The sequence below is a fragment of the Arvicola amphibius genome, chromosome X (assembly GCF_903992535.2).
Source record: "Arvicola amphibius chromosome X, mArvAmp1.2, whole genome shotgun sequence".
Lineage (NCBI taxonomy): Eukaryota > Metazoa > Chordata > Mammalia > Rodentia > Cricetidae > Arvicola > Arvicola amphibius.
The window spans coordinates 27,537,115-27,563,551 of NC_052065.1; the positions used below are offsets into that span (position 1 = coordinate 27,537,115).

The following is a 26,437-nucleotide window of genomic DNA, read 5'->3' on the forward strand; positions in this document are numbered from 1 at the left end:
AAAAAAACCCTTCTAATAGTACTATAGAAAAGTGTTTTAATCTAGCCACAAATATACTTGGAAACTACATATAATCAATGTTGTAATTAAAAACTAGCTTTTATTTACTTTGAAAAATATGAGCTATAACATAAAAACTATTTATCAATTTTTAAGTTATCATATAAAGTGATGAGTGTTACATGTCTGCTAATGTGACTACATTTCTAGCAGTGCCCTCTGATCAGCATGCATTAATTTATATGTGTATTTTGATTTCTAGGCAAAACCTATCATGATTTACACATTGCTTTATAATCTAAGGACTAAATTCCTCTAACCTAGAAATGATAAATCTCAGACATTTAAAACTATTTGTACCAAACTTTGTTTTTTGTTTTTAGACAAAGGCGTTACTCATCACTTTAAATACTGCTGCTTTTCTTTCAACTGGCCCACTGTGACAACTAGAAAAGGTAAGACACCAACCGTCCGCATTTTCTAGCTCCATCCAATGCATTTTGCTGTTTTTACCCAAAAGCTTAAAAGCAAAGACTTAACTTAAACACCATATATAGCTTTAATATTAAGTATATGTAATTCTGTTCTAGCTCCTGTGACAAAATTCAAGAAAATCTGGTATAAATGAGTAACAACTCGACATGCATCCAGCCCTCCATGGTTTCTACCACAGCTTTACCCATCACTTACATGTTTTTGTGTGTTGTTGGTCTCTTTGGAAACTCACTTGCTCAATGGGTATTTTTAACAAAAATAGGTAAGAAAACATCAACACATGTCTACCTGACAAACCTTGTGACTGCAAACTTACTTGTGTGCACAGCCATGCCTTTCATGGGTACCTATTTCTTGAAGGGTTTCTACTGGAAATATCAATCTGTACAATGCAGACTGGTCAATTTTTTGGGAACCCTATCTATGCATGTAAGCATGTTTGTCAGCCTCTTAATTTTAAGCTGGATTGCCATAAGCCGTTATGCCACCTTAATGAAAAAGGAATCCTTGCAAGAGGCCACCTCATGCTACGAGAGAATGTTCTATGGTCACTTACTAAAAAGATTTCGCCAGCCCAACTTTGCCAGAAAAATGTGCACTTACATCTGGGGAGTTGTGCTGGTCATAATTATTCCCATTATCCTATACTACTCAGTTGTAGAGGCTACAGAAGAAGGAGAAGGGCAGTGCTACAATCGGCAGACGGAACTGGGAGCCAGCATCTCTCAGACTGCGGGCCTCATTGGAACCACATTTATTGGATTCTCATTTTTAGTAGTAGTGACATCATATTATTCTTTTGTCAGCCATCTGAGAAGAGTAAGGACCTGTACCTCCATTACAGAGAGAGATTTGACCTACAGATCTGTGAAAAAACATCTTTTGATCATTCAGGTCCTCTTAGTTGTTTGCTTTCTTCCATATAGTATATTTAAACCCATTTTTTATGTTCTGCACAAGAGAGGAGACTGTCAGCAGCTGAACTATTTAATAGAAGCAAAAAATATCCTCACTTGTCTTGCATCAGCCAGAAGTAGTACAGATCCCATTATATTTCTTTTATTAGATAAAACATTCAAGAAGACACTATATAACCTCTTTCCAAAATCTTAATTCATCACATATGGTCGACTTTTGCATGGAAACCACCACAAAAGAGGAAAGCATTCATGTGACGCTGTTAGTGACATTAAATTAAATGATGAACATGTTACAGCTTGGTTGACAATGGGCACCAAGGAATTTTTCTTTTTAGTTTTATAAACAAATATAGGCATAAAATTGGACTTAGAGTTCTACTTATACTGAAAGTTGAGATGGCAGAGACTTTCAGAAGCAAGTTGAGTACATCAAAAAGATTCTACTATATATGAAATCAAACAAACTTCTTCCTGTTTTCAGTCAACTGTGGATCTTCTGTCCAATACGCAATATTTTATGACTTGAAGGATAAAGAAGCAAAAGGTTTATGGGTTTGCCTCCTTTCTAACCTAACACATTAACCCATCTATGGTTAAATTTTATTTTGTTGATAACTTTAAAAAACAAGAATTAGAAACGGAAGCACTGGAAAAGTCAACCAGTAAGAAATATTTACATCCTATCTTCATTTACATCCTATCTAACTGTATGAATAGTGCATTGTAAAGTTAATTTATTATTACCTGGCTTGTTTTACTGTGAAAGCCAACATTCAATGATCCCAATATTTAATAAGCGGATTTCACTTACAAATATGCTTAAACATCTGAATTATACCTTGTCAAAATAAAAAGCAATATAATATATAATTATATGCCAATCTTCATGCTATTTTCATATATTTCCAATATAAATAATGTTATTATTAATGACAGTACCTGCCATATAGTTATGTTCAATTAATTTTTGTAAACTAAATGAATGAATGGTAAAGAAGTGTAATCTTGTCATATAAAAGATTAGCCTGAGGATTTAAATAATCTGGGTTCAGTACTGGCCCCATCTCTTATTTAGCTGGACAATCTTCAGCAAATGACTTACCCTCTTTACATGTTAATTTCTTTAATTGTGGAACAGAAAATGTGATCTGATTCATATCATTACTATTAAATTAGATATTGTTACTATTGTGAGCTAGCAGCTAGTCAGTACTTGCTGTGTGGTAGGTCCTCTGTGTATATGCTTCATGAGCAGAATTTTAGTAATTACGACAATAAGCATGTTAATGTACTGATGAGAAAATCCAGATGCATAGTTAAGAGGTCATCTCAATTTCTCCAGTATATAAGTATATTTAAGAAGTAATTATTTCTTAGTGATCATTTCTTCCATTGTAATCTTGCCAGTAAGAAAAATAGTAATTATATTCTGTATTATATACATTATGATTAAAAAGCAAAAATAAAAACTGTGTTCCCTAAATTATCATAAGCTCCACTGGAGCTATAATCTATCTTCTTTTTCTACTTCCATTCTTTCCTCACAAAGAAACCAAAGAAAAGAGTTGAGTAAAATCTTATCCCTGTTAGACACTGCTTAAAGACTCATTTTCCTCTCATCCACATGGGAATCACTTTGGTGTTAAAATAAGTTTACATTAAGTTCATGTGATACTACAAATCTTTAATTTCAAGGCAGGTTTTGCTCCTGAACTAGAAGTGTAGAACAGATTTTCTAAGAGCTATGTGCTCAAATTACTAGACATTTTGTGTAATTTTTATCAAAACCCAATACAGAAACATACCCAGTAAATTCCTATTGTTTATTTCATTCTTTAACTTAGAGATGAAAATATCCAAAGTTCTAACACATTCTGGCATCAGGTATTAACAGTGAATATCTTATTCTGTGTATGTGTTTGCGTGTGTGATGTGGTGTGTGTGTGTGTGTGTGTGTGTGTGTGTGTGTGTGTGTGTTGGGGCATGTGCTTGAGTGTGGCAACTGTTAACTTCAGGTCTTATTCCTCAGAAGTAGTCAGCCATGTTAGTTTTGAGAGAGGGTATCTCGCTGGGACCTGGGGCTTGCAGATTACTTGAGGCTGGCTGGTCAGCAAGTGCCAGGGATGTGCCTGTCTCCCCAACACTGGGATTATGTGTCACTAAACCTATCTTTTTATTTGGGTTCTGGGGACTGAACTCAAGGCCTTGTGCTTGTGTGGCAAGCACTTCACCAAATGACTTATCTCCCCAGCCTGTGTACCTATTCTTTCATAGTACTGATTGAATTTTTGGTTCAGTAACTTGCAGAGACAAAGAAGAATTGGAAATTCCTGGTGACTCCCTTGTGTGCAGGTTGAAAACTGAGGTAGCTAATGTAGTAGATATGCAAATCACAGAGTAACTCAGAATTCATTGGGAGACGGCCTGAGATGCTCAGATGTCTCCACAGGTACAACACATTATCCTTACATGAGTTTTAAACCCCAAACTCATTAGACTAAGAGCAACTGAAATGATCATAATTTTTATGGAAACTATATCACATTAATAACTCACTGCAGTGAGAGTTTAAAAAATATATAAAACTTTTAAAAGTCATTATTTAAAAATTACTTCCCAGGGCTGGAGAAATGACTCATCTGTTACATAAGAGTACTGGCTACTCTTCCAGAGGACCCGAGTTTGATTCCCAGCACACACATTGTGGCTCATGACTGTAACTCTAGTTTAGGAAATCCAATGCCCTCCAAGGACACCAAATTTACATGGTACACAGACATAAATGCAGGCAAGATACCCAAATGCATAAAATAATTTGAAAAACCACTTTATAGGCCAAGCATGGTGGTGCTTTAATCCCAGCACTTGGGAGGCAGAGATAGGCGAATCTCTGTGAGTTTCAGGCCATCTAGGGCTACATAGTGAGACCTTGTTTTTTTAAAAAGTCGCTTTACAGCTCTATGCATTATATTAAAGATAAATGATATTACCAAAGTGGAATTACTTATATTTAAAACTGACATGCTAAAAGGTACGTGGTTTCTCGTCCAATTGCTCATTTTGATAGAAAATGGAAGCTGTATTAAATTAAATGTTGAGTTTATTCTCAACACATCAGTCTTTACATGATTTCCTAAACAGGTAACTATTGTGCTGATTTTTCTTAGAAATTGAAGAACTGGTTATTTAATATCATAGAAAAATATTTTATATAAAGTATCACTTTCTAAATCTACCCTAATTTTAATTTGAATTTTAGAAATCTTAACCAATATTGTAACTATAGAAAGCAGGCACGATTTCCCTCTCCTTCCTTCCTCATACAGTGTCTCCTTAAGGCAACTGTGAAATTATAAACCAGCAATTCCAAGCATTAAGTCTGGACAAACAGAATTCAGGATGCACTCTTTAATCGGAAGCAAGTCAGCCCTTTCTGGGTAGGAGAGGAAGATGGAACATGGTTCTGATTTGGTGAGGACTTCCTGATCTTGCAGTCTGTCAGGATACGTGGGTGAAAGGAAAGCTTGCAGGCAAAGCACAAAGGGAACACTGGTAATTTGCTGAGCATTTCGGTCATGTAGCCTAAAGCTGAGACTGCCATGTGATAGCCCCTACCCCACTGATACCATTTCAAAAAGTTACTGCAGATAGAAAAATTTTATAATTAGTGTTAAAACCTGACTGGCTATATGACACATGACTCCCTGGGCTCAGGTAAGGAGTAATGGAAGAAGCTACTTCTAATAAGCAAAAGAAATATTCATCCTTTAAAGACCTGTGGAACTTTTTTCAATCCCAATGATTAAGAGCTTATAATCCAATGAAATGTGTACAAGATGCCCAAGGACCTTATAAGAGTAATGCCCATCATGGGGACTTTGGGGGAGGGTTAAAGGGGATGGGAGAGGCAGGGAGGAGAGCGGAGAAAAATGTAGAGCTCAATAAAAATCAATAAAAAAAAAGAAAAGAAAAAAGTAATGCTCAAGTACTAATTAACAGTATGCTTCTTACAATGAAGACAGAAAGGGAGTGGATCTTATGGGAGGGGAGGTGGGGAGAAACTGGGAGGAGTTGGGAGAGGGGAAACTGTTATCAGAATATATTGTATGAAAAAATCTATATTCAATTTAAAAAAAGTAAACTGGTTTGAATAAGAATCAATTCTTTAAAAGAGAATATGACCCAGGGGCTTTTGGAGTTGTGGTAGCTGGTGTAAAGGAAATGTTAACGAGTGAACACAAGAGGAAGGGATATTTCAAGAAGTCAGCACTGCTACAGCAAGCCCTGGTTATTGTAAATGTGAAGAACGCACATTTCTAATAAAGTCAGGCACTCAGCAGGTGAAAGGAGAACTGAGAGCAGAAGGGGACCAAAGAGCAGTCAGACGTGCTGACACAGGCTGCAAAGGAAAGCACCGAGGAAGCACAGGCAAAAACACTGAGGCAGGAGGCCGTAGGCTGAGTGTATGTGCAACCGAGGCCAGCAGTTTAGAGAACTAAAAACCCAGCTCCCAAACCTCCTGGGCCAGGCCCTGCTCAGAATGGAGAGTGGTTGTGCTTGGCCAGCAGTCTGCACGCTCAACAGCTGCTTTTCTTCGACTTCAAACCCTGAAGCTGCACCAGAGTGAGAGACAGAGGGCTGAGGAGTGCCATGTCTCTGCAAACCCAGGCAATGCTTTGGGATTCAGGGGAGCTGAGAGAAGCGGGCCAGATCTCCCAGAGTCAACCAAGGAGCCAGGAACTGCACTGACCTTGAGGATGGTCTGATTTCCCTCCGAAGTATTTTGAATTTAGGGATAAGAAGACTAAACGGGGGCAATATCACTGAATCAAAATGGAAATTTCCCTGACCTTTCACAAGATAAAGAATTAAAGGGAAGAATATGGCAAGAGAAAAAAAAACAGAATATGCAAGCCTCAGTGCCCACAAGGAGGCAAACCACAGCAATATAATATTACAACAATGGGTCTTAATAGGGGGCAGTTTTATACCTCAGGAGACATTTCTAGTTGCCACAGCCTGGAGGGCTGGAGCTGTTACTGGTCTTTAATGAACAAAGTCCAGGGTACTGCTTAAGCATACTCCAATATCCTAGACAGCTTCCCACACTAAGTGTGAAATTCCCAATCTTACTAGTATGAGTGCTGGGATATCCTTCATTATCATGACATGGCTTCTTAAATTTAAAAAAAAAATTAAAAATACAACTTCTTGAGAAACTGCTTCTCCAAAGCAAGCAGCTTCCACTATGGTTATGTGGTATTCTATGCTCAAATCTAACCAAAACACTTCTTTTCAACTTAATTATGAATTCCAAAGGAAACACTAAGTAGAGGAAAAAGTATGACTAATCAATATAAAATCTACCGCTTTTAGATAATCAGGTAAGGCAGGGATGAGAAAAGAGAAAGGAAAGGGGGAAGGAGGGGAAGAGAGGAAAAGGGAGAAGGAGGGAAGGAGGGAGAGAGAGAGAGTCTAAAGTTCTCTCATGTAAATAAAGTATTGCCGTAGTCTTTATTTTCTTCATTAACTAAAAAGGATTTAAACAAACAAAACATTTTAACTGTAGAAATCAAAATATACACCTACACACACACACACACACACACACACACATCACTGACTTGAATGCAAAAAAATCCTGGATAGGCTGCTTTAGTGGTAAAAATAATAACATAATAAAGCAAGTGAAAATTTCAATCATTAGTTGTGTGAACTATATTGGTATTGCGTGTGAGAGGGCATAGCTGAAGGATTTGTGGCTCTATGGATGTCCTGAGATCTAACAGGCATGAAGGCTTTACAATGACAAGCAAGCAGGATCACTCACTAGAACAAGCACTTGAATCTCACTAAGTTTAGGTAAGTTACTAAAGTATTAGGAAATTCTCTTGACACAACCTTCAAAGAACAGCTGCAATCTAAGTGCTCTTTCTTTTTTTCTTTTCTTTTTGGCCACCTGCAATGTTCCTACTCTGCTCTGAGCCGAGCACAATCATCTCCAGTCTCTATTCTGATTTTTGATCACTCTGCCTGGGCCTCAGTGACTTCCACGCTGCTTGTCTAAGCAGAGGACACTTGTGTTCACTTGTGTTCATGCCTTTATTCTACTTCCTCTAGTTTCCTCAAGTCTCTGCTTGGGTACCATGACATCTCAATGTGTCTGCTTTGACAACTCTATTTAAGCCTGGATCTCCTTCTCCTGCATCCCCCTCTTCCTCTTATCCCTCCCTTCCCCCTTCTCTCTCTCTCTCTCTCTCTCTCTCTCTCTCTCTCTCTCTCTCCAATGTCAGTGAAGTAAACTGACTATTCCATTCACTCATACAAAATGCCCATATTTCAGGCACCATCAACATAATGGTACCTGAGCATAAAGGCCAACACACTGCTGAGTCTCCCTGACAACTGAAATATGGGGCTTTTGCCTAGTGATTTCTTAATTTGCAGTCTGAGAATTACTTCTCTAGTTCCTTCTTTAGTAGGTTTTTACGTGCTTCCTAAAAATTACATGGCATGTTCCTCAGAAAAAGAAATTAATTTAATATAACCCAGTATAAAACTACTTTCAGGCCTTTGCACACACTGTTCCTTCTCTGTGAAATTCCCTTGTCCTCATACAACTACTCCATCATTCAAGACTGCCTTCAGGAAACCGTCTGATGCTGTCTCTTAAGGATCTTTACCACCCTCTCTAAAAATTGGTTTGCCTGTCTATAAAGATCACACCCCAAACTTCTTTTACCCTTGTATACTTCAAAAAACAAAAAAGATGTGGCTAACGAGACATGATGGGATTACATTTCTGTAATTTCAGCACTTGGGGTAGTAGTCAGGAGGCCAACCTCAACTACACAGCAAGTTCAAGACCAGTTAGAGCAATCATTAGACCCTGTCTCTAAAACCCAAAACCTAACCTAACCAAACCAAAGCAACCGAGACAAACAAACAAAACAGAGCCCACTAAAGACAATTATATTTCTTTCCCTGGAACTCATACTAATTCCATGACCTTTTATAACTGATATGATCAATCAAATGCTAAAGGTGCAACATGGAGACGGAACTGGGATCTAGGCATCTACAGGCCTGGCAACTTCCATTCATTTCAAGAAGCGAGCCACGGTCTTTCCGGAGATGGGGCCACATGAAAAGAGTGCGGGAAGTGTTGGCTATGAGAGAAGGAAGAAGACCTAGTCAGCTCTCTAGTTTTAGTTACCTGAGCTGAGATGTCAGCAGAATGACTGAAGCCTCTGTGCGCTGGCCCCATGACCTTGGCCAAGTCTGAGTGACAGAGGTGAGCAGTTCCAGTCTATCTCTAACCAGACTGTACAGGGAGCAATGATGTCAGCTGTTGTTCAAAGTTACTTAGTGTTGACATGTGGTCGGACTCCAGCAGTATGTAATAAGATGTGTCCCTTAGTCTCTTCTCTGATACCATCATACTTTCAGGGCTTGCACTTCATGTGAATCAGATATTTATGGAATATGTAAACAGATGCTAAACTAGAAAATGAAGTCAAATATAACTACTTTCATGCTTTGTTTGGTTTACTTCCCATTATATCAAATACCATGGCCCATCAAAATCTGATTATATTATTCGAAGTATTACACATAATCATGACTTGTAATATAATATTTACAAAAATTTATTCTGTCAAGGACAGAATTCACACAAAATAAAATTGTTGAGCAAAGAGTTTTACACACAATGTTGTTACATAACTAACACTGTGTTTTACAAATTTTAAGTTTCCAGACTATTTTTTCTTGTATGTATTTTAGAGAGTAAAATATTTGTCTTATATGTATATATAACGAGAAAAATTTTACTCTGTATATATTCACTTTTTTGTATTCATTAAATGTAAAAGGACCACATACTGCAACACTCTATTGACAATTTTTCCTGCTTAATTTTGTGGTGGTTTGAATTAGAACCTGTCCTGCCCCCAATAGGCTCACATGTTTGAATGCTTGGTCCCTAGTTGGTGAACGATTTGAGAAGGATTAAGTGGTGTGGCCTTGTTGGAGGAGGTGTGTCATTGGGGGTGGGCTTTGAGGATTTAAAAGCCCATGCCTGGCCCAGTTTTTCTCTCTCTGCCTGCTGCCTATGCATCAGGATCTAAAGCTCTTAGCTACTGCTCCAGCACCATGCCTGTCTACCTCCTGACATGATGATCATGGATTGACCATCTGCAAGCAAGCTCCTAATGCTTCCTTTTTTAAGAGTTGCCTTGGTTATGGTGTTTTATCACAGCACTAGAATACTAAGACAATTTTCTACAATTCTTACTCTCTGCATAACTGAAGACTAAAAAAAATTATGTATCTATTGAGTTGTCAATGTTTTCATAATGACAGTATTGATGTCAGATCTCCACATTTGAAAAGAATGAACAATAAGATATTGCACAACTAATTTGCACTAATGGGTATTTTGTACATTTTACATTGGTTTTCATTTGCTGTTCTTACATTTAATTAGATGGTTTTGGAATTGCTCCTGAGGGTACTCAACTTTTAGCAACAAGAATTTCCACTAGTAACTTCTATCTAATTTCCTTAACCATTTAAAATATACCAAAGAGTAAGGCCTTTAAAAATATGCCTAGAAGGAAGGAATCACCTCTGTGCATGCTGGAGGTTAGATAGGCCAGGGCCAATACAGCTAAGCGTGAAAGCATAGCCTAGGGCTAGAGAGATCTCAGAGACTCTCTGGTAGTTAAAAGTGTTAGAAGGTACCAGGCATGAGTGAGAAAGCCCACGGAGCTCCTTTATGGCCTGATTCTGTGTTTTGTGACAGTGATGACAGGGACTGAGACTTCTCATTAACTCAATACAAAGATGGAACAGGAAGAAAGAATAACAAGGTCACTGATATTCTAAGAGTACAAAGTGCATTCTATCTAGAACCGTGACTTCCTGCTGTGTTTCAAAACTAGCTGCACTACAGCACCAAGCAGAAGGGAGGGGGTGAGCTTGAGCAGCAGCAGGAGGTAGAGAGGAAAACGCCTGGCTGATGTTCAGCACGTCCTTGATCACTCCCTTGCTCCCCGGGCCCAAGTCCCTACGTGGCAGAGTTCTCAGTCCTGAGTCAAAGACTATCCATGGCTGGAGTATTGCAAGGGTACCAGCCTTCTGTTTTACTGCTGGCATTTAAGACATCTGAGGATAAAGAAGCATGATCTTCCCCAAATAGGACATGGGGAGCTTTCATGAGGGACCTGCAATTATAAGAAACTTTTGCTCCTGAGGCACCATGCGTCTACTGAGCAGACTCCATGAAGCCAACATCAGAAATATCATGAGTCAGAAATGACAGCAAGAAAAGGCTACTATGATTTTTTAATAGTAAGCCAAATGAGGACTCTTACTATTGCCAATTTCTTCTGCAACTAGATAAACAGAGAAAGAAAGGTACTTGTGACATCAGCATTATGATTAATGGGAAATTTTTCAAAGGTCATAGGAACATTCTGGCTAGAAGTAACTCTTTATTTAGACTTTACAACGCATTTCAAACAAAGACCTAACCAGAACAATACTGCCTATTTTGATATCATTGTAATTCAAGGATGTTTTACGTATCTTGGACTCCTTGTACTCTAGTAACTTGGTGCTCAAAGAATAAGGTACATACTGGATGGCAATTAGAGGGCTGTGAACACTGAAGGGTCAAAGCTTTACAGCATGACATTGAAAAATGCCATGCAAACTATCACAGGCTGGATTACAGAGTCCCCACATATGCAAACAGTTACTGAAGTAAACTATGTTTTATTTTTAGGATATATGGTAGCTACTTGGGTCCTATCAAAATATAGTAGTTGTCCTTTATACAGCTTACATCCATGTGCCACTTTAACATGAAATGTTAAAATAAAATGACATCCACAGTGACTGTTGACCCAGTCCCCCTGTTCATCAAGATACTCAGGCTAGTTTATACTACTAGAGTTTTGATTCTATTTTTATTTTAATATTTTATCATGTCAATACAGACTTCTAGTGAGAGGATTTTTTCACCCCACGAGTTCTATCTTCTTTGATATGATTCATAACCTACCCTAAGTCTCTTCCAGCCTTAGGTACTGTTTTTAATTATTTTGTGCTGATAGGTGTGCTCCTAAGAAGTCAGAAGGTAATGAACTGGCTTATTTCAGCATTCCTTCCTTTTTTTTTGAAATTGATTTTTACTAACTCACAAATAACAATGATGCTGCAAAGTAATGGTGGTGAAGTTGGCAAAGACCATGAAGATGATTCTGATTCCAAGCAACTTTCTCCCTGGCTCTAATCTAATAAATAGCTTTTGGTTTGGGGTATCTGCTACTGTGGCACTATTCTTGTCTCCTATTATTGTTTTTTTCAGTTTACAATACTTCAGCTTCACTTGAAAGACAGAAATATGGTTGCAGAAAAGTTATAGAAAAATAAATGATAAATTTCAGCATATGGTTAATTTTTCGAAAATGGTTCTCTTTCCCTTACTTAGTGGCTTACCTTCACATCCCTGTGAATTATGTTATTATCATGACAGTAGCGCAGAGCTTCCAGTATCTGTCTCATGTAATGGCTGGAAAAAACAAGAGAAATCCAAAACTGTAAAAACTTGCAGTGTAAAAGTTCATATATAATGTCTCTACTTTATAATCCCCATCTTTATATCAGCTAGTCACAAACATCTTTCATTTGACTGAATAAGACAGTGAGACTTAATAAAAAAGTTGACAAACTATGTCCTTCAATAAACAGAATGTTCTTCTGAGCTAAGTCAAAAGAATGCCACATAATTAATAAAGAGCAATAAACACACTGAAGAGGCAAGCCTAAATATATGTGTGTGTATACATACATACATACATACACATACACACACACACACACACACACACACACACACACACACACACACACACACACACATATATATACCCTCCAATATCTTGGTTAACTCTATTTAGCCCAACTGGATTGCTATGAAGGAAGCTGCTTGGAGCTATCAGAATGATTCCAACTAAAGAGGTCATGGCCTTCAGTCAGCCACTCAAAGCAGCTCTCTGCCTTGTGTTTATTTAGCCATAAGGAGACACTAAAGATGCTCTATATGGGATTTTTCTTTGTAACATAATCAGGCTTTAGCTGAGGGTACTCTTGAACAAAGCAAAGCTATTTATAAACAGCTGGAGTCTGCAGAGGCTTCCACTGGGTACAGGTAAAGAACAGAGGAGGAATTAATGTTTTTTTAAAAAGTTTTAACACAGTCAACTAGTAACAGAGTATGACAAGTTCCTGTAGTTATGGGTTTATATCTGGATGAAATCATCTGAAGCTCAAAATATGGTAAGTTGAAAATGCACCCCTAACTTATTACCAAACATTAGAAAATAAGCTTAGTTTGCCTTAAGTATGCTCAAAACACTAACATTAGCTATATCACACTGCATATCACTAAACCAGGAAAACCTGAAGTGTAGTTTCTACTGACTACACATCCGTTTTATACCATCATAAAATACAGAATGGGGAAGTCAAACTGAGGCAAGACAGAGATGCCCTCCCTCTGCATCAAGCAGGCACTGTACAGAAGTACTCTATCTCAACACTTTATCATACAGTGTTTATTAAATTTGATTGTGTTCTCAGGTAGTGTATCTATGACACTAAAATAAAGCTAAACAATCTAAATTAGAGCACTCACAAAAGACCTTACAGGTATGTGTAACATTAAAACAAAAAGTTTTCCTGCTTTATAACTGAAAGATTTCCATCAAGCTTCCTTTGATACACTACGGTCTAACATGCTCATACAAATATCCCTCTAGTAAACATACGGGTCATTTTATGTATTATAATAGATTACAAGTTTCCCTTTAAAAAGTAAGAGTAGAGGAGAAAACAACCCAAACTTAAAAGTAAACCAGCCTTTTGTCCTGTACAGATCGTCTCTCAATACCTGGGTCCTAAGCAGTTCTTACTGTGATGTCTCAGTAGAAGAGACATAAAGGGCTCTGTCCGGGCCAGTATAGCCTACAATTAAGTTTGGTTTAAGTCAGGGGGACTTAACTTACCGCTGGGGACTTTTACTCATTCAAAGCAGACCTTGGAGGAGTCGTGCCTAACAACAAATGTCACAGTGGCTTGAAACTTGCAGCAAAGTCACTATTATTATAGTTATTATTTAGTCAGTCTTAAATGCCAATCCAGATGCCAAAATGGAGGATTTAAGTTAGGCAGAGTGGACATGTACTCACAAGAGCAGATTATTTTAGATACATAATACTAAATAATTTTCAGCCTAAATAAAATTCTTATCTTCTAGCTTTAAAAAGCCAAAGGAAACTCAGCGAATGAGCATTTTAAAATGTGATATCACCACACTTCATTATTTGGCTAGATGAAGCTCAGTGGCAGAGGGTTTGCTTAACATGTACAAAGTTCTGGATTTAATGCCCAGCTGCTAGAAAAGAAGATAACTTATTATTTGATTCAAATATGTATATATAGCAGAATCTCTAAGTCATATAAGGGGAGAGGAGGATTTTTTTTTCTTTACAAATGATTGCATATCTAAACTAATAACCTTCAACCTCTTAGTCACGGTCCTCTAAGGCTGCACATGGCAGAGAGTTGCTGACCCAAGTTTCAACCAAAAAAACCTTTATTTCATGCATTACCACAGTCCATATTTTCAGAAAACCTCAGAAATACATATATTTCCCCAATCTTCCTGAAGAATGAGAAAAAAAATGATAATTCTATACAAAAAAGAACTGTCCAACAGCTAATTTACTTCCTCTAAAACAATGGTTCCCAGCCTGGCTGTGGTGGTGCACACCTTTAATCCCAGCACTCGAGAGGCAGAGGCAGGAGGATCTCTGTGAGTTTGAGGCCAGCCTGGTCTACAAGAGCTAGTTCCAGGACAGGCTCCAAAGCCACAGAGAAACCCTGTCTCAAAAAACCCCAAAAAAAAAAGGTTCTCAATCTGTGGGTTGTGACACCTTTGGTAAACCCCTATCTTCACACAATATTTACACTATGATTCACAACAGCTGCAAAATTATGAAGTAGTAATGAAATTAATTTTATGGTTGGGGGTCAGCACAACCTGAGGAGCTGTATTAATGGGCTGCAGCATTATGAAGGTTGAGAAGCACTGATCTAGAAGGAGCTATTCTGAGGGTAAAGGTGGTGGGTAAAAAGAGATAACTCAGCTTACTCCTGTGGTCAACATTGGGTTTAAAAGTCTAAATATCTGCCGGGCAGAAGAGATCTGATCTCTGATATGTTCCTAGCTAAAGATTTATCTATGGTAAATAGAACCAGGAATATTTGAGGTGTGGACAGCTTCACAGACAAGGTAATATAAGCCAACTAACATTCTCAGGTATAAAACAAAGATGTTTCATAATGAAATGCTCTCTGAAGCATGTGGAATCCACTAGCTCTGGGAAGAAAATTTATTCTAGACCAGAGGGGCATTGTTAGCTAATGTGGGAAGAAATGGTGTGGGGAGCCCTTGATAGTCCAGGTCTCTCCCTGCTTCAGATGGGGTTTTGATTGTCTTCATCCTTCAAATCAGTTAGCAAAGCTTGGCACTAGGAAAGGAATCACTGTGATTTTAAGAGTTGGAGTCAGTAGCCCGATGTTAGCCTATTCTACAACTCATTAGCACCAAAGGATAGAGGCTGTCACTAACTGGGCTTTGTTATACTGTACTAAATAAGCACTACACAGATGTGTGCTTTGTGCCATATCTTGCTACTCTTCTTGAAATTCAGCCAGTTACAGAAAGGCAGCCTTAGCCATTTGATTATTTGAGTCTTTAAGTCTTGCAGGTACTCACTAGAATACCCATACAGTTGAATTTTCTAATAGTAAATCACAGAACTAGAGAGAAGAAAGGAAAGTCAAAAGTCACTTGGCAAAGCACTACACACCATGAGAAGACTTTCTACACCCTGTTATTGAGCTGGCATAAGAGGGAACACAGTTAATGATGCCACCTGAGTCTCCCTGCTTCCCTTGTCATTGTTAGGGAAGAAGAGACTTTAATAAGTTGTGCCCAAACATTTCTGAGCAATGTCACTTACTGGTCCCACTGCTGTTCTTTTCTGCTCCATTCTGAAGAGATCCTTTCATAAAACCACCATTTAACAGCAAATATAAGTGGGTTTTAAAAAAATCAATAAGCTTTTATCTTGACATATCCACAAACATCTATTTTTTTCTAAGTCTCAAGATTGAGAGAGCCCACAAGTCATTTAATTGCATGACATCACCTCTACATGTCTATACCAAGACACAGACCAACCGTAAAGCCAGGGTTGAAGTTAAAAGAAAACCAAAAAGAGTTACCAAAAACTAGAGATGAGAGAAAAAGTGGTGGTCACTATGTGTGCCGGGTGCTCCAGTGTTACCGTACTTCAAAAAGGAAAAAAAAAAAATCATCTTTACTGAGGGAGTTCAAAGAATGAAAATTCTGAAATTTTGATTTTTCTTACTTTATGTTGTTTTTAATAACTGTACAAAGGCCACTAGAGGGTATGGGATAGAGCACTTGACCAGCATGCAAGAGGTCCTAGGTCCAGGTCAATGCTTAGTGATTTAAAAAAATATAAAAATTTCTTTAAAGTCTTTAAGAAATGTGTGTGTGTGTGTGTGTGTGTGTGTGTGTGTGCGCGCGCGCGCGCGCACAAAACTTGGATAGTTCCATTTACTTTAGTAAGGTATTTCACAACAATGGCACAAGAAAAATCAAGATAACACTGGAGTCAAACTTTTGACTTTGGAAGCACAACCAACGATGACAATTTAAACATTGTGATATAAGCTCAAAAACAGAAGAGAGGAACTTGAAAACGCCTAGAACATGCTTTAGTGTTCTAGTTCATAGTGCCCAGGAGGATATTTAGTTTTCATTCTATCATATGTCAGTGATACAAGCAAATAGTCTAGCTAACGTAGTTAAGTCTTCTTCTGCTTCTTTTTCCCAGCTCCAGGAGCACAGAAGCAGCAGCTCTGCCACACTGAGCATATTCTTGTTCACATTCACTGCATCCTCTACACTGGGGCCTCTTGCTCCTCAGTCAATCCATACAGGGCTACAAGTTGGATTAAGGTAGTTATACAGCTGTTTCTAACTATGTCCTTCTAGGATGCTATAGTTAGAAAATGAATGATAGGAATGTTATAATCACTCAATGTAACCTTTTCAAATGATAAAACTTTACTAAATCCTTGTAGGTTTTTGAGTCTTAACCCTTCACGATAGTGTGGCCAGCGACTGTGGAGGGATGCTCTAGGTCATGTAGCAAATCAGTAACCTGCCAGTGCATAATATGCTGGGACTGAATGCAACCAAAGCAGACAGCTGTATTGCTTTAAGTCTATAAGCTAGTGGTGCAGTGCACGCATGGCTACTATCATTTTTCATATTTACTTCTCTTTTGAGTCATTAGGTTTTTATGACTACTGCTTCACTTAGTATAACAGTCATTGCTTTGGTTGAGAGACCTGAAGCAACAGATTCAGCAGAAAAAAATGGTGCTTTTATTTTTGCTCCTCTTGTTCTTTTGTGCTTTCTTATATTAACTGGCCACATAATAATCTGAAAAATCACTAAAATGCAAAATGAAGAGCTAATGAGGTACAATTTGAGAAACCTTCAAGCATAATTCTATGTGGTTCCTGGGCTACCAAACCACTCTTTGTAGAAAGACACCAGGAATGGGTAAAATAAAAGCATTTGTGTGCAAAAGCAAAGCCATGCTAGCAGATACAGGGTTTGGCATTCATTTCATATTTCCAGGTACTATGAGCTTCTACCATACATACTAAAGCAGCTAAGTTATCTGCAGAGGCCCCAGCAATGTGCTTGCAGACAGGATAGCTGGTTACTTCTTATAATTTCATGATCAATTCTGTCTCTTACTTCCACTTTACTTCTGGGGAGTATATGCAGATTACATACCTGGCTACAGCTTCACTGTACACAAAACCAGCATCAGCTCGCTTTACGATTTCAAAACACAGATCTGCTCCATCCATACTGCAGAGAAATGTGAAAAAGAAAATTAGAAAAGAGAAATTTCCAAGACAGCATTCTAAGTGAACACATCGTTGTTGGGTGTTGACTGACTACTGATGATTGTGAATTATTTAAATCTTCCATTCTTTCCATGAAAAGCACACACAATTATAACCACCTGTCAAAAATCTACAGAAAAAGGAACTTTTAGGGAGATTAAGCTAACAGAAATATCAAACAATACAAGTATCATAGTAATAAGTCTCAGAAGAGAGCAACTCTAGAGGTGGTGGGTATTTTTTAATTAAATTACCAAATTCTCTATGTCAAGTAATGTAGTGTTTTAAGAATAGAAAGGTTTTTTTAAAGAATATTTTTTAATAGTTATCAATAATGGGAAATTTAAATTACATTTCGTGAAAGGAAAAAATAAGCCAATACAAAATTTATTATACCTTCCATTATCCAAATCAATTACTACAGACACATTCTAACACACTGATGTGATGGTAATATCCTGTTACTACCTTGCCCTAAAATTAATTCTCAATTTCTCATCTTAATAATTCTCAATTTCTCACCCTGTAAGTAAGAATACTTTGATCTAATCGTCCCATTGACATTTTAAGGAAATCAAACTGTACATAGGCGGATTTTAATACTTCCTTAATATGCCATTCCCTCTTCCTGGTATATGCTCTTGTAATACTGCTTTTCATATTTAAAACATACCTTAATTCAAATTTCCATTCCATTGCCTTCTCCAAAGAAATCTCCCTCATGATTGCCAGCTTTTAATTGCTAACAAACTACAGTCTGCATCATAACTTTGAGGCTTTATGCAACCTAAGCACACACAAACATACAGATACATATATGAAACTCACGCAAGATTACTTGTATTAAAATTACTTAAATATTAACAGCTAATAATTTCATAATGCTTCTAAAGTATTTTAAAACTCTAGGTCAATTTTTAATACAATCATTGCAGGTAAAATATTGAGAAACAGAAATTCCTGGAGTGGAAAGTCAAAGCACCAACATAGTAGTAGTATGGGATGTCATGGGAAGCAGTCTATCAGATCTCCTTTCATACTTAAAGTTGGTATTTTGGTTCTCAAGTAAATCTAGTTATTGGATAGAGTGACGGGGACAGGACTCAAATTAGTCTGGTTGTGTCCACTGCTTTTCCCAATGACTACAGCTACACCTATTGGGTATGCAAAGAACAAGTGTACACCATCACACCCTACATAGTCCAAAAAGAGTATAAAGTCCTAAAAACCAGTTTATACTTTCAACACATTTCAATCTAATACTTGGCAGATGACCAAGCACCCAGAACTTTAATGAACAGTTGATTATGTAATTTGGATCGTAGTGGTGTTTTATGCAAATGAAACATTACCATATTTATATAAGGTGTTTACATGCCATACTTAAATGTCAAGTCAGATTCTTCAAAAAGTTTATTACAAAAAAAAATTGTTCTTTTTTCTTTTTATTCCCCCATGTACTTAAGGCTTGAGAACAACTCTGATCATGTGCTAGGAGAGAATTCCTAGGTGGGAGTTGCTAGGTCAATGTATTTACGACAATACTTTGGTTATCCATGTTGCCAGACACATTTTAACAATTCACACAGGTACTGGAGAATCTGAATACCCTTTCCTGTGCCACAATGACTATTCTTTCTCATCTTTGCCAGAAAGGAGGAAACCAGCTCTTTATGCTTGCTTTAATTCACATTTCCTTGATTACCAGAAAAGCTGAGCATTTTCTTTTTCACTGTGGGGTGAAAGATGGCTGCAGTTTAAGGTGGTTAGTTGATCTATGAGAACTAAAAAAATGAAATTTCATAGTGAAGAATTTCTCTTATTTAGGCACTTATCCTTTTCATTGAAATTCAAGGATAAGTGCCATTCAAGAAGTTAGGTAAAGGAGCACTAAAAAACTGACTCTGTCCTGAGATCTAAAGGAAGACTTTTCAGATGGATCTGGGGCAGGAGGGGGAAAAGGAGATGGTGGTCAGGAGGTGGCAAAGTGATGAAAGCTCTAAGAAGGGAATGAGTCTGAGAAACAACTAGGAGTTCCTTACTGACCAGGGCTATGACTACCAGCACTGATCAATCTGTTTCTTTCTGGTCATATGTAAAATACTACTACCTCCAATGGCAATCTTCACATATGTACATACACACATAGGCATTTTTATCTTTATGAACTTTTCCTCCCAGTTAAACATTAAAATATTTTTTGAAACTGTAACATAGCTTTATATTTTAGCTAAGATGGAATTTATATATTAGCTTCCAGCATTTAATATTTTCTAATATTTTTATCTCTGAATGATGTATCTCTTACTTCTTTTCATATCATTAAGTTACAGTTTTAAGCTTTCTAAATATTGATCCCAAATAGTGATTATTAGTTTCTTCTATAGGTATTATATTTATATATAGCTAGTTCTCGCTTTTTCCTCCCTCCCTCCCTTTCTTCTTTACTGTAGTGCTGAGGATAGAACACAAAGCCTCACACAAGCTTGTCAAGCACTCCAGTACTGAGTTACGTCCCTAGCTCTGGTATTTTAGTTAATAATAAATGAGGTCTTTTTAACATTATATTGTTTTTTATTCAGAGATTCATAATCAGGAGCACTGAACAAAATCACAGGCATAACTTTTAAATATACAAACATGTTTTAGGAAGGATTGTTTGGAAAGGCATCTGATTATTTATAACATTGACTGATATTAAGTAAAGGCAATGTGCTAATTTTAAGCTTCATGAGATACAGAACTAAAAACTAAAAATATTGTTATTTACGCAAATTTTATTCACCATAAATTTAATCTATACATATTCATAATATACAATCCTGATATAATAATAACCTTGAATGTTTTAGACAAAACTGATGATTTGTTTCCTTTGATACATTATTTGAAAGTATAATACTCCCAAAATAGTGAGAAAGCTTCTTTTACTGCTTTTCTCTTTGGTTTCCCTTCTTGGCGTACTTATTCAGCAGTTCACGAATCTTCAAAGGGCATGTTTTACATTTTCCTAGTTGTCTCCTATGAGAGTGAAATGAAAGGGAGAAGAAATTCTGTTTGGAAGAGGATGAGGAAGGCTTCCATACAGGACATGGAGAGGAACTAAGGGAAGTTTACTATAAATCATGAAAAGTGGCAGAATTCTGAATAAACAACTTTAACTGCTCCTTCTTTCTGTCTATATGAATCAAGAATTATTCATATATTAAGAAAATGATCCAAAGTCAATGTATCAAACAAAATAGGTCACAAGGTATGGTTGCATGTATATTGAAAAGGATGAGAATATACCACTCCCAATTCTGCCACTGCGGTCTAAGGATGATTTTGAGCTGAAAGCATGGCATCATACATTATGATTCCAGAGTCATGCCAAATTGTTACAGCAATTTGTACACATTACCAGTCAGTTTCTATACGGGTCTCAAAGCACACCAACTTTTAAGAAATGGCAGACTGGCATTTGTATGCAAATGACTCTTTGAGGAACACTGTTATAAAGGACAGACAAATTTCTCTGACAAACATTTTCCCTGAAGATGACAAAACAACCAGAAAACCTAGATGAAATTAGAAAAAAATATCTTACATCTTCAAAGAGGAGCACAGCGAGTTGAAAACAGAAACAGATCAGAGCTCAAAGACATGAGCAAGAAGAGCTGCTTGTGTTCTGGACAGTGGGGGTGGTGAGGTAGGGTGGTGGCGGCCTGCAGAAAGTAAGCCATACAAGGAGGCAGACGTAGGAGAAGACTTTTGGGGAACTATGAAGTGATAGGGTCCTGATGCTTCGGCACCTGGATGGTCTAAGAGGGGAGAGTCAATTCTTGTTTGGCAGATGTCTGAAGAGTCTGCAATAGGCTAAACAGCTGTGTTTTGAAAACTGTGATATAGCGTGCATTCTACTGTGATATACTGGTAGCATAGAAACCCCTAAATGTTTCTAGGTAGGTAAAAGTTAAGCGTAGAGATTTCAGCAAAAGTAAGCATTCAGGGTATGTTTCCTGGTAATAATGGAGTTATGACTGAAGTACATTGATAACACAGCAATAAAATTCCCCTAAAAACTTGTTAGTTGAAGAAAGTATGTGCAGTAACTCATCAATCAAGGAAAAACTTGTAATGATAATTAGAAGAAATTTCTAACATTGATAATCAATAGTAGGTGTCAAAACTTATGTAAGATTGAGGTATTGGCCTAGGTGTGTTAGTGTACACTGTTAATCCCAATATCTAGAAGCAGAAGCAGACAGGATTATTGTCAGTCCTAGGCCAACGTGGTATATATAGCTGAGTTCCAGCACTACAAATTAATAAGTTGGGGCATAGTTCTAATCTTCTACTGTAAGAAGGCAATCCATGTAACACACACACACACATGCACACACACACACACACAGAGAGAGAGAAGAGAGACAGACAGAGAGAGAGAGAGAGAGAGAGAGAGAGAGAGAGAGAGAGAGAGAGAGAGAGAGAGAGAGAGAGAGAGAGAACCTGGCCTTGGAGAAACTTTTGTTTAGTAGGCAAATTTATTGTTCATGGAAAACATATCAATAGTTAATAACTTTTCTGAGAAAGAACTCTATAGTGCTTGTCAAACTCTTTAAAATATACATGTGTTCCTTGACTCAGTTAATTTTATTCTAAAGGGAAGACTTAGGGATATCTCCCAGTTTTAATGAGAATGGTTTATCATAGTTATTACTAAGAGGAAATTGGAAGCAACTGAAATTCCAGTACTAGAAGAATGTCTATATAAACTGGAAAGCTCACATCGCATTAAATGATGCTCTATATTATTGACATAAAGATGTTCATAACATAGTAAGACACATAAGCATGTGTGTGTGTGTGTGTGTACAGGTGTCTAAGTCACTGAATAGTAATGGAGTACTAACGAGTGGATAGACACTTTAAACGCTTTGCTTCCTTTTACTTTTTTTATAAGAAAACGGCATGAGATCACTTCTAAGCTTTCTAAAATGTGAAAAGGTTCCTTCAGAACAGCACTAAAGTAGCCCTTACAAAATGGCTTGAGTCTATTAATTTGTGACAATGACCTTACTTTGCTGTAATAAAACAATGAAGCTAGTATCCAGTGCACAGTTATGTGATGGGCATTTTCTTGGGGTTTTACATCCACTAGCTTATTCACTGGCGACAAGAAGCCTATTGGGTAAGGTAGTACAAGCATCCCCATTTTATTTAGCAGAAAACTGAGAAACAGCACAGGCTAAGTGCAAGGTCACATGACGCTTTTCTCTCTGTAACTTTCAAAGGCGGTATCTTACTACATAGCCCTGGCTGGCTTTGACCTCTGATAAGATCAGGATTCAGACTCTGGCAGTGTGACTTTGAGGTTCATGTACTACCCCTGAAACTGGCTAGGTTTCAAAGAGTAAAACATCCTAATTCTGTGCATCATTCATTTTCATGCCAACTATGGGGGTCCCCAGGGTCTAGATCACTGTACTCAAGAGTGTGAGCATGTATGTGTGTGTGTGTGTGTGTGTGTCTTCAGCTCCCCATCCTCAGTCTAAATAATATATGTAGATGCTATTATTGTTGCTATCGTTCAAATGAGTCCTCTAACCATCTACATTTAATAAGCCTCTCTGTGTGTGTAGTGATCTTTTAAGACCAAGGTCTTACTTTGTAGTTCAGGCTGGCCTAGAACTCAGAGGGCTCCCTCTGACTCAGTTTTTGAAAGTGCTAAGATCATAGGTAATATGCCACCATGCCTGTCTAGTACTCTTGATGATAAATCCTGTAATCCTTGCATATACAAACTAATTTTTGACTAAAAAGAATCTTCTTAATTTTGTTTAACTTTCCTCAAATTTACAGCTTTGTTTGTGGGATTGACTTGATATCTTCACAAATGCTACATAACTGGTATCTCTTCCTTATTCTTTGGCCCTTGCTATGCCTCTGTCTAGAGTATCCTCTTTATTTATACTGCACCGATGCTCTTCATCAGCTTCCTATGAACCTTCCTGTCTATTACGGCTCCCAACTCTTCTCTCTACTGAACATGTGAGCTTTAAGAAGCTGGGCCTAAGACCATTTGGACCTGTACTGACAGTTACTATTTATTTTATAGGCCTGAGTGGTCTATATAATTCGACTGAAGGCAACTTTGAGGGCAAAGCAGCTCTTTTATCTTCAATATAAAACCACATATAATGGTGATTATTTATGAGCCTTTATGGGGAATGAGTTCATTTCTGAAAGACAGAAAACATACACAGAAGCCCTTGTCACTCTTCCTACATCTATACCATATTCCACAACTGGGAGGGGGATTTAGCCTTATTCAAGTACAATTAGTGAGCACTTACTACAGGTAGAGAATAGTAAGACCAGTTTCATGAATAGCTGATCTTTTGAGAGCCTACATCACAGAAGAAGAGATAAAGAAAAAATGAAAGCAAAACAAAACAAAAGATGAGTGTATCTTAAGAGTTCTGATGGAGGGAGATGCTCTATGTTGGAAGAATTCTGAAAGTTTCTATGAAGGAGGCAGCCTCTGAGATGGGTTCTAAAGAAAAGAGGTAGGAAAAAGATGAAAGAAAGAACAAAATAGTGCAAGAACATAGTTTAGAGGAAGGGCAGTGTCTCAAGGAATTTCTTCTGCTAAACAAGCAAAAATCAGGCCGGGATGGAGTCCCAGCAAGTGAGTCAGCGTGTGAAGTAGGTTTGTGGTGGATAAGGAAATGTGTGAGGCTATAGTCTGAGATAAGCTCTCCCTTTCTATGGATACCACAGAGGCCACAGTGATATTCTTTCAGTGGGAACCTAGGCAGGGACCAGTGAAGTATTTAGGATTGTCAACGAAAAAACACCATCATGTCATTGGAGAAAGGACTCACTCATTGGGGTGGGAATTCAATGGCTTAATAAGGCAATTATGACATATTGTCAAGAACATTAAAACAATTTGAATATAGCCCCAAGTGTCTATTTTCCAGTTGTATTTCTTTTGGTGAGAATCATCTATTTTTGTTCTCACTTACTTGTATGTGAAGCTTTATATCTTCCCTTTCTTTTTTAAATTGTTTTTGCCCAGTGTGTTTTATTGGCGTGAATGCTATGCTCAAATGAATATAACTCTTTCATATTAATATTGAATCAAATTAATTTTTTTCAGTTTTAAAAATCTATTGATGTTTTCCTTTGTAAACCTTAGTCCTTTGACGTTTTAAAAGCTAACCAAAGTTAATCAATATTCTATTTCTTGTTGGCTTTTCCTGATTAGTTATACAAACTCAATTTTGTCTGTAGTATTCCTATTTGTGTTTAGGGGTAGGGTGGGATTTCTGAATTGCTAGTTTTCTCTGCACTATTACAAATTCTCTTCAATTTTTTGAACTTTATTACATGTACTGTTCAATGGACTCCTACAGAAAGGGAATGCCAATACTGCCCATCTGGAGCTCTGGTACATCTACTGTCCAATGTGGCCTCTCATAGCTTTATGGTTCTGAATGTTTGGTAGAACCTAAAAAGAAACCCCCCTCTGAGTGGATGGTGAGGATCAGGAAGTATCTGAAGAAGCTTCTTCTCATAGATCATAGAAGGAATTAATGTACCAAAAAGGGCATCAAGTGAGGGTAAGTAGACAGAACACTAAAGGAAGGGGAAGATCATGGAGAGAAGGCTGGACCAGTCCAACACATCTTTCTTTGTACTTTGCTAGCCCACCAGGGTACAGATCCATACTGTTTTAACACATATCACAGGCAGCCTCCCTTAGTTTAGGCCACCCCTAGCATGTTTTGGGCACAGAGAGTGTTCAAAGGAAGCCTATGTTATCCTGTGTCTGAGAATTTAAAAGCTGTAGAGGAATGTCTCACTTATCCAAAGTACTCAAGATCAGAAGTGTTTTGGATTTCAAAAGCTTTTTATTTTTAAATGGTGGATCATGCACATGTTCACACATTCACAAACACACACACACACACACATTTTTGGGATAGGACTCTAGTTTAAACACAAAATTTATTTATGCTTTATATATAAAGACTATAAATATCCTGAAGGTAATTCTATCAAAATTTTCATGCACCCACGTTTTTACTGTCATCTGTCACATGCGGTGTGAGTTATACAATTTCCCACATGTGCCTTTATTTTGCCACTCAAAAAATTTAGGATTTGGAGGTATTCTGGATATTTGGATCAGGAATATTTACTTGTCCATCAAACTTACAAATTATTAAACATGTTCTACAAGGCTGAGTGTGGTAGTGTAAAAGTCTAATCCCAGAACTCAGGAGACAAGAGGGTCTCTGAGTTTAAGATCAGCCTGGCCAGGGCCACATAGTGCAACACTGTCTTAAAGAAAAAAAGAATGCCATTAAACGTGTTCTAGGTGCCTTGACAAATTGCAAACAGATTTTAAAAAGTGCTTGTAATTCTTTTGTTCCTTACAAATCCTCACTAGAACTATGTTTGATAATGGTGCCTCCTAGTGGCTAAAAAAAAAACCCCAAAACCAAACCAAACCAAAATTGCTTCAAGGGACTGCAGAGCATCTTAAAATAGCAGCAGCAACAGTCTTCTGGAGTATTAGCTGTTCATGGTCCCAAACCTCCTTAAAGTTCTGTGAACTTCCTAGTCAAAAAAGGTGGTAGATGGGAACCACAGTTCTTGTATCAAATAGCAACGCAACTGTGTGCTCAGTGTTTTCACGAATCCCCACAGCTGAAAACCTATCTCCCCAACAATAGTCACATCACAGATTTTTTTTTTTTGAGACAAGGTCTCACTCTTCAGCCGAGGGTGGCCTGGAATTCATTAGGTAAGACATGATCCAAAGACACCCTTTCTTCCTTCCTTCCTTCCTTCCTTCCTTCCTTCCTTCCTTCCTTCCTTCCTTCCTTCCTTCCTTCCTTCCTTCTTTGAGACAAGATTTCTCTGTGTAACAGTCC

General features: G+C 37.6%; 2 protein-coding genes across 5 annotated transcripts in view; one reads left to right on the plus strand and one right to left on the minus strand.

Annotated features, from left to right (window-relative positions):
* The window catches only part of Cask (calcium/calmodulin dependent serine protein kinase), a 331,839-nt gene that overhangs the window by 147,538 nt on the left and 157,864 nt on the right, over window positions 1-26,437 (minus strand). For all 4 annotated transcript variants that reach the window (XM_038316597.2, XM_038316596.2, XM_038316595.2 and 1 more), the window contains exons 4-5: window positions 17,392-17,469; window positions 11,922-11,994 (exon numbers count right to left, since the gene is read on the minus strand). In XM_038316597.2, coding sequence (XP_038172525.1) covers window positions 11,922-11,994; window positions 17,392-17,469 — 151 coding nt within the window. The remainder of the gene's footprint in view (window positions 1-11,921; window positions 11,995-17,391; window positions 17,470-26,437) is intronic.
* Gpr82 (G protein-coupled receptor 82) lies at window positions 625-1,608 on the plus strand. Its single transcript, XM_038316598.1, has one exon. The coding sequence runs from the start codon at window positions 625-627 to the stop codon at window positions 1,606-1,608; it is 984 nt and encodes a 327-aa protein (XP_038172526.1).

Bases quoted from the DNA above. Each gene is read 5' to 3' on its own strand.
- Gpr82 (XM_038316598.1), top strand. From the start codon at position 625: ATGAGTAACAACTCGACATGCATCCAGCCCTCCATGGTTTCTACCACA.